The 17,818-nt window shown below is 37.9% G+C and overlaps 1 protein-coding gene across 1 annotated transcript in view; it reads left to right on the forward strand.

The window, feature by feature from the left end:
- The window catches only part of AGMO (alkylglycerol monooxygenase), a 193,178-nt gene that overhangs the window by 69,990 nt on the left and 105,370 nt on the right, over window positions 1-17,818 (forward strand). Inside the window, exons 4-5 of the mRNA XM_072851470.1 lie at window positions 9,979-10,082; window positions 16,054-16,149. Of these exons, the coding sequence (XP_072707571.1) occupies window positions 9,979-10,082; window positions 16,054-16,149 (200 nt within the window). The remainder of the gene's footprint in view (window positions 1-9,978; window positions 10,083-16,053; window positions 16,150-17,818) is intronic.

The following is a 17,818-nucleotide window of genomic DNA, read 5'->3' on the forward strand; positions in this document are numbered from 1 at the left end:
AGGGATAAATGGAAAAGGCTATTAAAGTTTCAGCGTGCTTAATAGTGTCCAGAACCGATCTGTTGTATGACAGATGCAGGAATAGGTAGCTACTTGATGGACACAGAGGATCTGTGGTTAGCTATGTGCTTTTAGAAATGGGAGTATAATGCAAATACTGACAACGCTGGTCCAAATGTAATCTGCGGAAGTGCAGGTTTCTTTTTGTATGCATCTCATAGGCTATAAATAAGTAGTATGACTACCAAATACGATGGATCTATCGCTGTTAAATAATCACATGGTATCTGTTACTATATTGGTTCTTTTCATTTCTCAGAGAAATAATTTGACACTGTAAAACAGATGTATAAATAAATATGGGTGGCCAGTCTCACTAAATATCTGAACTTGAGTTCAAAGGGTTAACTGTACTTTGTTTTGAATTGTATAATATAAAAAGAACTTGTTTCAAAATCTGTTAATGGATATTTTTCAACTGAATTCAGTAAGTTCTGGATCAGGTCCATAGAGAGTACAAAACTCATATGCATTGCCTGAAGTGTCTGTCTGGCTTTTTCTATGGTTTGCAAATCTACGAAGGAGAGGGACGAAAGTTGGATGTAAATTTTTTTTTCTATAATATTTTAAAAGTTTTTTTAAGGGGGATGGTGTGTCTTGATGTCCCCCAGGCTTTCCTGATATCTCAGTAAATTTCAGTAGATTCTTTGCAAATCTAGTCTGCATTTCCACACATCTGTCATTCAGGAACTTGGCTTAATAAATCATCTAAAACACTCTGCAAGAGAAAACTGTATAGAGCTAATTGCTCTTTTACACCAGAATAACTCCATTGACATATCAGTGTTAATCCTTACTGTATCTGGCTTGGAAAAATGAAGAACCAAAGAAATGAATGCAGGAATTTGACCTACAAGGTAAAAGTTACATGAAGGGCCCATGGATATTTCCTTTGAAAAAGTATGTTTATGCCTTTGAGTTGGAGGACTTTAATTCATTCCAGTTCATCTTTTTTTTTTTTCTTCTTTTTTTGGTGTTTTGTGTGTGTGTATTTCCCTAGCATTCTTTGAATGTATTGTTCTGAGGGGCAAAAAGTAAGATTTATGTGGCTGAGTTAGTATCAGTTATTGTTTTCTTCCTAATATCCTGCAGCTTTATGTTGCTTTAACGTATGCACATTCAGAGTTCTGAACATTGTGGGAAAAGGGTTCACTGGCATCCATTCTTGCCATTAAAGTGCTTCCCATCTGAATATTGCCTGCCAAAGTATGTGGTATCCTGCAGAGCAAGAGGATGAGGACATAGATTGCAATGAAGCTGAACAGTTTGCACTTCCTAACAGTGACACCAGACATCAATCTTTTGTAGAGACAGCCCAGAATACAGGAGAATAAGAACTCTCACCCCCACACCCCCACACCAAAAAAACAAAAGGAGAATTATCTTCTCTTTTTTTCCATTTCATTCCAGCAGTTTCCTTCTAAGATCCTCCAAGATGAATATGTTCTCAAATTGCATAAGCTGACATTTCAGTGGCTGAGATGCTTTTGGGGAAGGGGAAAAAAAAAAAAAAGGAATTGAAGTAAAAAAAACCAAAAGTAGGTTCTCTGAAGTAACTTTTTTTTTTTTAAGAATTTATTTAATTTAGTCTCAGTTCTCTTTATCATCAAGCTAAGGAGTAGAGTGCTAATTTGGTCACAGTTAATGTGTTTCACACATTTATACCACAGTTTGACATCAGTATTCAGTAACACCAAGTTATATTATACAGGTTGGCAAATGATCAGAACTAAAGATTGCCAGTTCTGTAATCGGCCATATTTGGAGAAGCTTGAGTCAAGTCTGCAGCTTGTATAAAGTGGCATAGATCTATAGAAGTCACTTTGCACCAGCTGCTGAGGATCTTCTCCTTTACACAGAAATTTGTTGAAGGTTTTTATTTTAATATATAAATCTGATTTCACCAACAGGATGATTTATAGTTGTGCAATTAATGAGCCATATGCTCCTCTTTGTAGTAAAAAAGGTGCAGAAAGGGCCAAGTGCTGCAAAAAATTGTTACATCAGTGATCTGCAGAAGTTAACATATACTGTGTCACTCAATCAAGAGGTTGTGAAGGTGTAAGGTGGATAAACCTTGCTATAACCAGTAGGAATCCTCACTGAAGAAAGGATGATTGAAGAACTTGGGCCAAATATTGGACTTATGCTGGGAAATGCTTGACAGGGCTTGGGACTGGGTTCACGAACGGCATTTTGTGCTATGATTTAGTTATCCTTGAAACTGCCATGGCACCAATTTATTTTTTGGTACAAATCAGAGCTGTTTTCAGACTCTTAGAGCTAAAGAATCTCGTATGAAAGCCAGAAAAACGGGAAAACAGGGTACCCGAATCAAGCCTTATACACCCACGAAAGAGACAAGTAAATGTGTAACAGCTGCTGTCATCATGGTTCCTCACAATCCAGAGACTCAGATCTTTGTTACAGAGATCATCCAGAGCTCAGACAAACAAAACTTTAACCAGCTGCAGAGCTGCTCCAAGCAACTAAAGGACTTGAACAATTGGCTTCAGGAAGGTCTGAGAAACAGGTTGGTCGGGCAAGTCGGTATAGCAGAATTTGTGTGAGACCTGCTGTGTACTGAAAGACTTGCCAAATATTCCACTATTTTCAGAGTTTACATATATACACATTACTAAAACTTCATTCCTTCTGTGTCTGTCTTCATCCTTTGAATTTTTCCTATTTGCCTTTGTGGAAGTGTCCAAATCCAACATTCGCATGCTAAAATTGCTTTGGATCATTTATCTTCTCAATATCTTTCCCCACGAAGGAATGCACATTCATTTTCTATTAAAACTATGAGTGAAGTCAGAGATTGAGTCACTCTGTACTAATTTCTGAATCCTTACCTAATAAACTTTATTCCTTTGTGGTTTTCCATGGCATGTGTGGAAAGAGACTGTTCAATTCCCGGCAACCGTATGAAAAGCTCACAGGCCGTGGGTTAGGACTGTCCTAATGTAACTAACTGAGACTCTTACTCTTATTTACATTTATATAACTATGTTGCATGAAGTTTGGTCCATGCAGCTTAACTTTGAGGGAACTACTCCTACTAGAAGAGGCTGAGTCTTCGGGAACACTGTGGCTTTTTCTAACCTTTCCGTTGGTATCCGATGCTTATGAGGATGCCAAGAAATAAAATAGGGCATGTATGGCTTGAGAGGACCGTTACTTTTGACCTGGTCAAACTCTGCTTTCCTAACCACATGATATCTTAAATATTTTACAGATTCAGAAGTATATCTGAGTATAATTCAGAGTCCCCTAGATTCTTGCTAAGAGGGGACATGATCTGGCCCGTTGTTTGTTCTGGGTAGCATATGTAATACTTTGGCTTGTCTTGATTCTTCCCACGTTTCCCTAGACCATTCTGCATCTTAAGTTTTGCAGATCTTATTGTGGATTTTTCGTGTGGGAGCAGTTTTGTGTTTTCAACTGGTATGGCAGCAGATCAAGCAGGAGGTTTTGGCTCGTGGACAGATTCTGGAGGCAGGTTTTGTAGAAGGTTGCTCCCATTTTTGGCTTGTAAGCCATGGGAGCATATACCATGTATTACTTGATTATAAGTTAGCCCACTCACTAAATAGTTTGCTGACCACATACAGTAATTTAAGAGGGCTGAAAAACAGAGATAATACTGAACAAAGCACAGAAAAGCACATCTCACATCATGGAAGGATCAGATGCTGAACGCCTAGTGAAATTTCCTAATTAAGCTGCTGGATTGCAACTATGTAGGTTACAGAGTGTCTCATGGTAGCATTATTTTCTGTTTGACACTGGCTGTGTGACATGCTGCATGATTGCCTATCCTGGAATTACCTGGGTACTGCAATACCTTTCGTTGCAAAAGACCAGAGAGGACTAGATAGTGCCGAGGCCGAAGAGGTGCTTCTGAGTTGTTCCACTTCTCCTCCTGACACACCAACTCTGGGAGCAAAGGCTAACGTAGTCTGTTTTTCCTATTATTCTAAACAGTAGTGGAACTCCTACTTTCTAAATGCTGAGAACTGGTCTGTGTCAGGTACATGCACAGATGGGCGCTTCTCAATAAAAATGTGCAGAAGAAGAAAGGTAAGAAGATTGTTTGAAGTTCTATAGTGAATCAAGTCTAATTCACCACTTGAACTCAGATCTCCTCACAGCTAGTCTTTTGAATTACATATGTGATCATCCTGAGAATACAAACTGCTAAGACTCACTGTAGCCAAGGTCACAATGTAAGAAAAATGTATCCTGTTAAAAAAAAAAAGTGTACATTTCCCTGTATACACGCTTCTTTGTGTGTGGTATATAATATAGTCTTCCAGATAAATTCCTTGGATCTAATCCTGTTCTCATTAAACCTGCACAGCTCCATGCTTACGCTAACGTAATTGGGGAAAGAATTTGTTCCTATATGAATTATATTTCTAATAAGAAGGAAGCAGAGGCTTTTGGCAAATAACCGATCTTGCAACTCTTATTGAACAACACTAAAACAAAAAATATGAAGCAAAGTTGTATCAGAAGAGTAACAAAAGAGGGACTACACCACAACAGACTAAACAGGAGAGTCATGTATAGATCATATCTACTCCTGTTGTTGAGATGATAACTAATCTGTGTAAGTAGATTTCTGTTTTCATGTGAGGTGGAATGGAGTCTAGGGTGACTTCCCAATTTTAATAAAGGCATCCACTCTGGGTCCCAAAATACAGGTTTTTAGCCAAGTTTTATTTAAAAATCCAGTAGTTGTCCCTCCCAGTAACAAAACTTAAGTGGTGCTCTGTCTCAGTGGTTGTACATCCAATGCAAGTGTAGAATCCAGCAGGGAATGAGACTCTTTGAAAAAGCCCTGCATGAGAAGAGATTTATTCAAACATTTCAGATGCAGCAACAGAACAGATCAATTAGAACAAGGCAGGAAGGTAGTAAGTAATCAAACAGTTGTTTTGTGAATAAGAAAAGCCAATAGTTTAGTGGAGAAATTATTTAAATACAATGTATTCTTGTCTGTTTTGTCTTTGTAGGGAGGGTTGAAATGCACAGAAAAGGAATGACTGGAAGACTTACCTCCCAGGCCATTTTTCTTTCCTCAGTCATCCTGAGGTTTCTACTAATTCTGACTGGAGAGAAGTAGACTCATGAGATGATCCCTTTTCTATTGCTTGTAGGCAAACACAGCATGCAGTACCGGCCTCTGAAGCACTGCAGGTTACAGCTGCTCTAGGAAGCAGCGGTTTCCATGCTGGGGGCAGCAAGCACCACACCGTGGGCGAGGAGTTTCTTGCCCGTGCTTGGCTTTGCGGAGTTCATCATGATGTGGTAATTCGTAGCACAGTAAATTTAATTTTGCTATCTTCTAAGTTTCTAGCTAGGTAAATTGTAGTTCAGTTCCTCACTGAATACTGCAGATACCTAATATTGTAACAGATGGCAAGCATAGTCAAACTGAAGGTTTTGTTTAAATTTAAAGTAGATGCTGAGGGGAAACTTCCACCTGTTCTCCTAGCTACAGTCAATGTTGACTGAAAAAGAATGGAAACTTTACATGACTCATCATATGGATGTATTTCTAAATAATCTATATTTTTTTCCACTTTACTTCAGATCCAGGTCTTACAAATCTGTGTGCGAAGAAATTACCCCCTTTTAATTAAAAGGTCTATCTAATCTTTTTTATTCACTAAAGATTCATCAAATCTTTACCATTTCACTGATTTTGAAGATTGTATAAGATGGTTGTTTTCCTTGACATCACTCCTTGAAATGACTACAGGGTTTTTTTGTCATATATATTTTCTCCTGTGGTTAATCAAAATGTGGTGGGCTGTGGAAATGACAGACAGAATGAGAGACAATACAGAATTTAATAACAACAAAGCCTCATTTTGAACTTTACACATTATGTATTCTTAGAGGGAAATCTTATGTGCATGATGACCAATTTCTAACACCACAAGGAAAATACTTCAGAAGTAGTGAAACATGGCCCAGGCATTGGATCTATCTTTGGGTCTCATAGAAAGGGATTTGATTAATGCTAAAAAATGAATCTGAAATAGAAAAAAATTAAGGCTAAGTGGAATCATTGGTTGCCATACCAATATGGGGTTGTGATGGTGTGTGAAACATTACATTTTTATGTATTAATTAGGAGGAGGAGGGAGGGAGGACGTGGAAAGGAAGGATAACATCATTAATCTTTCTTCCTTTTGGAAAACCCAAAAAAGAAGATAAAGTGGGACTGCTGCAAAAAGCTTGACTCCAGCTTCTTGACAACTGGTGCTTCATTGGTGCTGCAAGGCTATTATTAATTCCCCCAAAGACTTGTCTTCTCCAAGCCAGTTCTCTCAGCCTCTCATTTTCTTTTTTCTGTCAGTAGTATTCATATATTGGACTAATGCTAAAAAAGACAAATCTTCATTTTCCGTTAGAATTGGTATTAAGATACAAATCTCTCAACTGCTCAGAGCCCACTGATTTTAGCAACTGCAGGTCTGAGTCTGAGATAACTTCATGGAGACTTAAAGAGCTAGAGTGAAAACTGAGGGCTGGATGGTAACCTACTTATCATCCAGCAGTTCCTGCGTACCACCAATTTTCTTTCCTTCCTCACCTATCTAGGTGGCAGCATTCATTCTCTTCTGGGATTACATGCTGATTCTTTTACAGTTTATATTGGGTGATGGAAGAAGATAGTAATTGATTCTGTACAATGATAATAATAACGTATTAATAATTAACTCCAGTAGCAAGATGTAGTTGTTCTGCTCTTCCCCAGATCCAAATAGCACACCTCTTCTCCACTATAGCAGAAGATGCAGAAAGTTTCCAAGACCCAACTGGGCAGAGCACTCGGAAACCTCACAGCTGGTCCTGCTTTGAGCAGGAGGTTGGACTAGAGAACTTCTACAGTCCTCTCCAGACTGAATTATCCTTTGATTCTATGATGTTCACTCTCCTAAATCAAAAATGTGCCTATAGGTATTACAGTGATGTAATTTCTTATTTTATTTACCAATCATATTTGACTTAGAAAACATAAGAAAGTCCATTAGAGCATTGTCTGAGTGGCTTCTCCAATTCCGTCACCTACTTTTTTCTTGTGGCTTCATGGGAAAATTTGAACTGGAGAGATCTACAAAATCCAGTAATACTTCCTGTTTTCTACATAGATTTTTTTTTTTAAAACAACTGTGTTGGAATTGGCCATAGCTCAGTCTTGCTCTCTTTTTAAGTAATTATGTAATATTAAGCATGAGGAAGTGGATGTGAGGCAGTCTTTTATAATTTCATTCTCATTCAAATAACTTTTCACATTTTGCTTCAAGTTACCATCTTTATGAATGAAAAAGTGAAACCACAGTTCTATAGACACATACTTTTGGTCGCGGGTAGTTGGTGAGCAGTCAGCTGTATTCCTTGATGAGTGCTTGGTCTGTTTCTCACATTTATGAGATGTCTTTTAGGAGTTACAATTTTAATATTTTTAATGTACTAATGCTTACAGACTGAGTTTTGGGGTGATCCATTTCACACTTATTCATGATGTTATTTTTCTGCTTCAGATAAAAAGTTATTGATGATCAATTTCTTCAGATAAATGTTTAGGACAAAAATTATTTCCGATCATCAACTCTGCCTATTTTGCCAAGGAATTTAACGTAGTCTGTGCCATTGATGTCAGCAAGAATAGGATTAAGGAGCAGGATTTAATTTACTTAGCTGTAACAGAAGAAGTCAGAAATAGCTTTAGCAGTTAAATTACTTGTGACAGAATTGTTTGTTTATGTCCCTAATATTCCTGTGGTATATTTTTGAATGATAGAACATTTAAGCTGACTCGCACATCTGAAAGATTAACATTTTACCAATATTCAGTTACACTATTCTATATTCTTGTTAGTGTAAGAGGCAGTTTAACTGAAAAATGAATGCTAATAAAATGCCTGTTTAGTAATTCATTTTGAAAACCATTTGACCTTAACTACAATGAAAGTAGACTGTAAAAATCATCATAGATTCCCTTCCTTGAACTTTTCACAATGCTGAAAAATGACTGAGGGAAAGAAGCAAGATCCAGTTACTGTACCCTGTTTGTACAGCTGTACTTCATTGAGTGGAGGCTTGTGTTACACACAGTTTGTGATAGGAAGTAAATGCTTTTAAAACAACTAAGGAGACAGGTCTTTAACCTCCACCTTTTCAGATGCTTTGTTCACTCATTTAGCTTCTGTCGAGGTCTTGGGAAACATTTCAAATACAAATTATTATTGAGTACTGAAGCTCACCTGAATAATTCATCTCCTAGTGAGCTCATTAGGCAGAGACGCATTAAGATGCTGGGATTTTTTTGAGAGAGATCACCGATTCTTGATATAGTGAACACTTGTTCCTTCAGGAGCAAATGCATTTAAAGAAGGAAGAATTCTCAGACTGAGTCTTAAGTGTTTTATGATAGTTGAAATTATGGTTTTAATTCAGCAATTGTAAGGATTTTCAAGGACTTAGAGGGCATTCAGAAATGATGTTGTCATGTAAATTACAAAACTGTCAAAATTCATTAGAACTAAAATTCTCAGTTTCTAGCATACAAGACTGTTACCTCCTGTTACAACACTATCTAGTCCCCTGAAATGGTGAAGACACCTTGAGATTCATTAAGAGGTTTTTTTGGTGTTACTCTACACTGCAAGTACATGTTAATCACCAGACCTAAGCTATTTGGTGTAAGCTTGGCACCAGATGATTTCAGGAGTTTAAATACACATTATAAAATCATTCTGTGAATGCGATTCTAGTATCTGCCAAAGGTACTTCTCTAATTGCTCTGGTGAAGCAAGTCAGTGGCAATGGGAGTGTGCAGCTGGCGGACCGCCAGTTAACTTTTAATTTCTGTAATCAGCTGAGGCTTTGTGTATACTTCATTGCTTGAAATGCATGGGACCTTAAATTTAGGTTTATGCTAAATAGGCATTATTTGGTCTGCATTAACCACCCACTTTCTCATTTTGCTGTAATTAAGGTCATCCTCGTAGCTATACATCTGATGGCCATGAACATTTCTGTCTTAACCTCCCACTTAAGACTGTCCAGATATCAATATACCATGCAGAGGGGCCACCCAGATCTGCACTTAATGAGAAAATGCCTTGAAATACAATGAGGATTTTGAAGTCGTCTTCACTGCAGTGCATTAGAGGTGTCATGCCTTCAGAGGACATGGCTGACACTGGTTTTGCCCTTATTCCAGCAACTTTTTTTGAACTGTAACACAGTAGAGCCACTGCTCTCCTTTGGCTGGGTCCAGAGTTCCCAGCAAGCAACCATTTGTTTTTCCATTTGTCACTAGTGGGCACGCAATGGCTGTGCTTTGTGGTCTGTGGTACAAGTGGGCTTGAAGATTTAAGTGTTCCAGAAAACTGTAAGCATAACAGCAGACATCAGTTAAGTTGTTTAAATTTGAAGCGTAAGATTTTTGGAAGCTTTTGTGTCCCCTTCTCATCTTGAAATATAACTTCAGTAAACAAATGCAGGCCTGAAAGCATCCTCAGTCCTTGTCCCTCTGAACCCCATAAGAGAGCTCCTACTGACTCATGTTATCAGGACTCAGCTCAGGCTTTCTGGCTCTTTAACCCTCGTCTTCCATATCCTTCTGCTCTTCCAGCAATGATTTTAGTTCCTGCCATAGCCTCGCCTTCCTCAGCATGAAAGTTACATTGACTTGTGTCCACTTACTGACATTTAACCCAGCCTACCCAAACTCAGGTCTGAACATTAGGTTTTATTACCTGCTATACTATGGTAAAATAGCAAAGTGTATTTGGGGGATTAGTTGCTTCTAGCTTACGAAAAAAGGCCTTGGGAAACAAATGTTGCTTTTTTCTCTAGTACATACCTCATTAGAAATTATGTGTTTTGCAGAGGTTAATATACTGTGGGCAGCGCACCAAGTACATCATAGTTCTGAAGATTACAACTTATTCACAGCCTTGAGACAATCTGTACTGCAGAAATACACCTCCTGGGTAAGTTGCACAAGATTTGACAAACAAATTAATGTCAACAAGATGTAGTAATAGTGAAAAAATAGTGTTTATTTTCCTTCAAAGAAAAACATATAAATTATTTAAGATGTTTGACACTGAAAGCACAGAAGTTGAAACTGAAGAATCTGAGAATCATAAGCTTTAAAAAGCTTTACATTTATTAATGTTTTTACAAAAAACTTGAACAGAGATGCAGTAGTTAAGTTTAAGAAGGCTAATTATAACCCTGCGTTTATATTTTCATAACTTTTGGAGTAAAATGAGACAATTTTTTTCCTTCAGTTATTCATGCATAAGTATGGGAAAAGATCACAGTGTAGCCTAACTACTCTAGAATATGTCTGTATAACTGAAAGGAGCAGGGAGAGAAATCGTTACTAAAGATTGCTTTGCACATGCAAATGTATTTATTTGTCTCTGTTCATTCATGTCGTGTGTCAGTACTCCGGTAAGTAAGGGCAGTATGCCACTACTTTTACCTGGTGTTGTTTCAAATATAATTTCTTTTAAATGGTGAGCTGTGTACACATGCAATATGTATATATCATATGCATGTGTACACAGCTTATATGCAATAAGACGAGTACTCATTTACAGCTTTAAAAATGTGTATTTCCAAATACATTCATAAATTTAACATAGTATTCAGTGTTTAGTTTTGGGCCCAGGATAACTGCTGATTTCCTCAGTTGCACTCTCGTGTTCTCTTTTGACTCTATTTTTTAACTCCGATTGTAGGTTGTTTGTTTGGTTGTTGTTTGTTTTTTAAAAAAGAATAACGTCAAATTTTGAATTTTCAGAATTAGAGTTGAAAAGCAATATTCAATGTATTTTTGTATATATAAAACATGTAAATGCTTTTTTCCAATGAGGTATAATACTGGTGGTGGAGGAAACCCCCAGTCCTCTGGCAGTCTCTACAACTACCCTATGAGCAAATGACTCAAAGCCAAGAGTGTGTGCTCACACATGCAAATCCAGTGTAACTCCACTAACTTCAGTAAAGTTTGTCTGGATTCATGCTCACATAACTAAGCATGGATTTAGCCTGTTGTTCATAACTGTTTCAAACTCATGACATTAGATGAGTTAAAGTGCTAGGTTCCAAAAAAATGACTAGTTCTTCTGGAAATTGTGAAACAGATACTATTCGTTTTGTTTCTTAAAGTCTTCTCTGTAAATTCTTGATATTTTTTTATTCAGCAAATAGTCGTCTAATCTAGTAGGAGTGCCTTAAATTTAAATGGCCATAATGAACAATAGCGGAAGGGATGCATCTCTGTCACAACTCTGCTTCCTATGTAAATACTGCCATGCTAAAGATTTAACCTTTGCACATTTACCCATTGGGACCATATGTGCAAATGCTTAACAAAAACAATAACTCAAAAAAAGACAAAAAGCCTGTGTGTGCGTATGGGTGTGTGCATGAGAACTTTGTCTGCCTGCGTGGTTTTGAGGATGATACCTCAGAGAGCATAAAATATTCAGGAAGGCCAAGATGTCTGGCCGTCTTAGATTCTGAAGACCATCCTCACGACCACACTGGTATCGCTTGGCAAATAATATACGTACATTTAAAATTAATTTGCTTTGAGCAAAGGGAAGTCAACCTGGGAATCCATAATACTTTTGTGTGCAGTGTTTTTTCCACCAAATATTTGGTATTAGCCAAGACATTTGATTAATGTAAATATTGGTTTACCTTTCCCTAGAACTTTTGAGGGGTGTGCCAGTTTTCTTTCTCCAAAGCTTTACTGTGCATGAATACAATTCTTGCTAATTCTTATAGCACTGCTATTTTTTTGGACTGCCAGACTTGTCCAGAACCCCATGGATGCATCTTCTCAAAGCTGAAACTCAGTGAAGCCTTTAGTTACGCTCTGAGAATGATCTGATGTTGCTGAATGTGTACTGTTGAATGCAGTTCGACATGCAGTTTTGTGGAGACTGTGAGAAAGTTGTGGTGGATGATGTGGGATTGTGGGACTGTTCTGCTGCCAGCTCTGTATGTGTTTTAAGTTAAATGTTATAAGATAAATAAATCAGCATATTAATCTGTGTGGGTTGTGCTCGAGCTGATTGAAAAGATGTGAAATGAAAGAGAAGAGAAAAACATGCCCGAAGAACAATCAGTGGTGTGAGATGTACTCCTGAACTTGGAACCAAATGTGTATTGCTTCATGTCGTTTGCACACAGAGTGTTTCTGTTACTCCAGTGGAGGGGCCATAGTGAAGCAGACCTGCTGTTAAGACTGAGAGATGGTTTGGAAGCCCATTTAGTGGGAAAAAGATGTGGAAAAAAAATGTATATTCATTTTTAAGAAGAAATCAGCAAGCTAAGGCTATATAAATCTTTGCTTCTGATGAAATGCATAGTTAAAGTGTAATTGTGAAAGGAGAAAGTAACATATACACCTTGAAAAGCTATGAATAATTCTATGAGTATCAGTTCTTAACTTTCTTCCAAGGGTAAGATTTGATTGCAAATAATAGATCCATAATAATTTGATAGCTTTAGACTATATGTTTAGATAAAGGGTTGAGTTATGCCTTGTTCTTTTAAAAGCAGTGGAAACATCTGTATATAAATCTGGAAAGGGAATAGGTAACACTGTTCTCTTCACCACAGAGTCACAAAGTTCACTTCTTACCTACCGAGGAATCTGCTAGGTCTGGGATCTGTAAGGGGTGGGATTTTTTTATCCTTACCTTTAACCCCTGCAGAATCCTCACAGAAGTATAGCCCACGTGAACTAGCTGTCGGCAGCTGCCCTGCGGCCCCGCTGCGACAGCCAGCCGCGTTGGCAGGGGGGCCCGGAGACCCAGCGTGGAAACGAAGGGGCTCAGCATAGGAAACTTGGCCCTCCTGCTAAACCTCAGGAGTTCCAACATTGTCCCTTTCTGTAGTGGAAGAGTTTATAAGCTTTTATTACAAATGAGAGGGAGAAAAGTAGAGTGTGCGTCGGACACGCACCCTTCAAAAGGGGCAACACCGAGAGTGTGAAGGCACACAGCTGCAGTGCAGCAGCCCCAGATGGGGATCCCTCTCCACCCCCTCAATGAGTGCCTTTCCCATCAGGTTATCAGTTATTGTGGTGCGCTCTCAATCTCTGTTGCCGAATCCACAAGTGGGAAAAGATCTGTGACTGTGATAAGTGTTTTTCTGCAGTTTTGACCAGAAATTCCATCTTGGAGCCAGGAAAGCCTTTCCTTTACAGATTAGTGAAAGGTGGCACATTCCCATGAAATGATTTGGTTTGGTGAATTGGCATTTCCAGTGAAAAACTATTTAATGATTTTTTTTTTTTCCCCCCTCCTGACATTGATCTTGTTCCTGTGGAACCACAGAAAGGACAAACTAAATCTTTTGTATGGGAGCTTGTTTTCATTCCTTCCTATGGGTTCTACTTTTGTAAATGATCTTTGAAATCCTTTCTGTGCAAAATAAAGCTTGCATTGCAAGGAAACATGAGGCAATTAGGAAAGCATTCTCCTTTGTCAGTCTCAAATTTGCCTGTAGATTTATATAAAATTTCCCTCATCTTACCACTTAGCGGGGAAATCCTAGTATTCATTGTGAGAAGTAGGTTAGAAAATAAATATCAAGGTGATCCTTCCTTCCCCTCTGAGTCATCTGTAAATACCACCAAATTGCCTCTGATACTTTTAGGGAAAAAGCATATAATTTTTAACCCTGCTTTAAATCCTGCAATGACTTCCATGAATAATCTGAAAACCATCTGGTTTTTTTTTTTTTTAATCAACTTCCTCTCCATTCCTTTTAAAAAATTTCCTGCTCTTATCATGCCATTAGAGAGGTACAATCAATAATAAGAGAAAACTGCAGTAGCTTTACTTACATCTGGACGTGTGTCCTGCTCCTTCGTTGGCTTCTTTGTAAGATAACCTTTGAGAAAAACCATGCCAGCCTTCTGGTTGTTGTGGGACAAATATCTCTCAGTCTCTTTTTTTTTTTTGTAGCTCCCCCACTTTTAATAATTTAATACTAAGGGGGTCCAGGTTAGAGGAAGGAGGAAAAAGGAACTCAGAAAAGAGATTGACTCCATGCCAGTGTTTAGGGCATTTCTTCTAAAGTATGGGAGGCTTGCACTACATTTCTGTTTCAGAGCATGGAGAATTATAGGCTTGAAAGGTGCTCTTCTGTTTAGTAGTCTTCTGCACAAGGCAGTCTGTTCTGCATTTTTAACTCTTAAAGAAGGCTGATACCCACCTCTACTCCAGGACTTCATGCCTAAATGCCACATCCTCCCTGATGGCATTTACTAGCTTCTGCCTTAGCTTAGGTAAGAGTTGCTGCCAATTTTTGTGAGTTTACTTAGGCTGAGTGATTCTTACGGATTGAATGTGCAACTTTCACTTTCTAAACATTTTTCTTTCTTTTTTGTTTGATAAATGTTACGCAAACACTTCAGCCTTTGAGGATCAGACTGATTAAAACAAAATAGCTGTTTACATTCTTTCCCTCAAGTTCCAGAAGCTCAGCATAGCCCTTCTATCACCTTTGAATTCCTTTACTTCTTGGAAAAGAACTTCCAAGACATTCAACCAGAAACGCCCCACGTGTACTTTGTGAGGCAGCTGTGATCCATGAAGCCTTTGAATGTAGCTTTTGAAACACAGCTGTCCTAGCCCTACCAGGTGATGCTGAAACTGCAGTGAATTCAGTGACTTTCTAGTGCTTCAGTCGTTGTCTGGTGTCGAAGCCAGCAGACCGAGCTGGGATTGCAGGGCTTCAGTCCTCCATTGGCTTGTGACAGTGGGATGCAGCTGTGGTGACTTTCTTGAGAGCATCAGTCACATCATGGGGATGGAGGTGCATTTGTTTCACAGCCCCAGTGTGACATCTTACCTATTGGGTAGGCCTTTTTACAAAAACTGAGGGAATATCAGCATTAAATGCTATGCGCAGACCTACACTAAAGGAATTCCTGGTTCAGGAGGCCTGTCGTAGCTATCAGATTGCTTTCTCTGATGTTCAAAGATTTGATTTTTGTGAGAAGGACAATAGGAATTTGAAAACGGAGTTTGCTAATTTTGTTGTGTTTCACAGGGAGGTCTTAATCTGCTACCCAGATTTTCCCTGAGTGCTAAAGAGATTTAGATTTGAAGATACCTCTGCTACTGTTTGGTTTAGAAAAAATCTCTGTATTTTAGAGAAGGATAACTTAATGCAGCTAGTATAACACAATGTCAGGTACAAGAAAAAAAAAAAGATAAGCCTTTTTCTGAAGAAAGCAGACTGACTTTTAACACGTGAAGGTCTTGGAAGTCTTATTCTGTTGTTCAGCCAGTTAAGCAATTAATTGTGAAATTCCTGGGATTTTACTTTGTATGTAAGTTACCAGTGTTTCCTAAGTAAGCAGTTTTCTGAAACTGTTTTCATGATAGCACATCTTCAGAACTCAGCAAAATATCGGGGCTTCGAGGGAGATGCCATGTGAAAGTTAGGGTGCGAATTTATAATTAACTTTGAAAGCCAAGTAAGCTGCCTTGCCCTTATTGTGCTCACGTAGTGTGTTTGGATGGAAAAGCTATAGTGTTATTAAATTCACACCTTACTTACTCTGTGATAATTCTCCCCTATAAGTGAACCCCCATGTCAAGGACAAGTTGCTGTCTGCTCCATATAGTACACGGAATAAACATCTAATCTCAGGATTTCTGAGTTCTTTTCTTGCTTTTTCTACTTGCTCACATTATGACTTTTGGCAAATCACTTTTGCAGCAATTTATGTCTCATTTGCTTAGCACACCTAGTAGTAACATAATAATCAGTATGTATTCTACATGATGTCTACATTATGGAGGTATCAGAAGAAGCAATTATCTTTTGCAGTGCTTTGAGCTTCTGAGATAGTACTTTGATATATCTTCACAAGTTTAGAATGATATATCTAACATATATTTTCTTTCTCATTTTTTTCAGATTTTAAACTTGCCTATGGCTCTTTTCATTCCCCCTTCAGTGTTTGCTGTTCATCTACAGTTTAATCTACTTTACCAGTTTTGGATACATACAGAGGTAAACCAGGCTTTTAAGCCATACCTAAACAGTTAGCCTGGAGCAGTGTCCTGGAAATCCACTAGCAGCTGATTTATTGTGTAAGAAAAATCTTTGTCTGACTTCTTTAAGGAGAAACATCTGTTCATTTTTATTCCTTTTTCTGAATATATATTGCTAAGTTTATAAGAAGCAATGAGGCCAGTTGGTCCCAATTAGATTTAAAAAAAAAAAAGTAACTGTAAGGAATCAAAACTTTTTGCTATTTTAATACTATATTTTCCTATCTTGCAGCTTATTAAACATTTCTGGCAGATACTGAAACTGATTTCATTTCTAAGATAAATATTTTAGGGAAAAATATCCAAAACCCAGTGCTTCTTAAAGATCATTTAGAGTTGCAACTGAAGTCAGATATTGTTTTCTTCCTAGTGCAAGTAGTTCTCGGATGAAAAATGCTCTTTGATTATCTGATGGCTATTTGTTTATGACTGCACCTATTTATTTGTGTTTTGTGAGTGCATAGACCGTATCTAGCTTACATACATATACAGTTAATAACCCACTGTAATTAAGTAGTTTCCCCCACTTCTCAGGCAGTCGAATGGCCTTCTCCCTTCTCCCTCGCACTACAGTAAAGGTGTTTAAAAGTGTCCCATGTTATATGTCAGTAGCATATTTCTCAGTAGCCCCTAGTGGGCTGTGGGCTAATTGTCTCTACAACACTTTGATTATTCTGACTATACAGATGCCTTTTTCCCCTCTGTAGTTTCATTATGTGATCTATAGGAAAATTGTTTTGGAAGACAGTTTTATTTTCTTTATCTGCTATTTTAGGTTATTGTGTTTCTTAAATTACAGTTTTTATTTTCTCTTTTCTGTGTGTTTCCCTAAAAAAAAAAAAAAAAAAAAAAAAAGGAAAAAAGCAACTTACAGTGACCCAATAGCAAACTTCTGTTGTTGAAATTTCACTTCTGTTGGGCACATTTCTAAAATCATTAATACATGTCTGATGCTCTGCAACACCACATGAATAGGAAAGGCTTACAATAAAATGTCACACACATCACTAGAACTGGCATAAACTCAAGCAATACACAATTAAGCTTGTCAAAATGTTTTGAACAAATTTGAACACTTTGAAATTATACCAAATGACTATTCTGAATCACATGGTAGCAAAGTTTCTTTGATCATGCCTTAGGTTCCCCAAACTGGTTTTACTGCGTTTTATCACTAAGAAAAATATAATATGTGTCATTTACCTCTTCTCTGCTGTCTGAAGCTGTTTCTTCCTTGGCTGAGATGTTTCTAACATTCTGCTGTGTAGCAGTAACCCAATGAGTCTCAGCACTGGTGCCACACTGTGCATCTAAAGTTTCTAAAGTGAATTTCAGAGGCTTATGAATCACCTACATCCCTCTAAAGTGCTAAATCCTTCATAGGGCTTGAAAGGAATTTCCATAGCCTATGTGCCATGTGCCAAGTTTAGACACTAGTCCAAACAGGAATGAATTTCAGTCTCAATGAAAAGGTAAGCACTCCTTCCTATTAAATTATTGTGCCGGTAGAAAAACAATGGATCTTTTGTACTGATCCAGTTGATCCCATCACAGATCTTTGTCTACAAGGGAAGATATTCTTAATGTTGATACTGTTGATTTTGTAGTGCAGCTGAAATCAGTTGAAA

This window comes from Ciconia boyciana, chromosome 2 (assembly GCF_034638445.1).
Source record: "Ciconia boyciana chromosome 2, ASM3463844v1, whole genome shotgun sequence".
Classification (NCBI taxonomy): Eukaryota; Metazoa; Chordata; class Aves; order Ciconiiformes; family Ciconiidae; genus Ciconia; species Ciconia boyciana.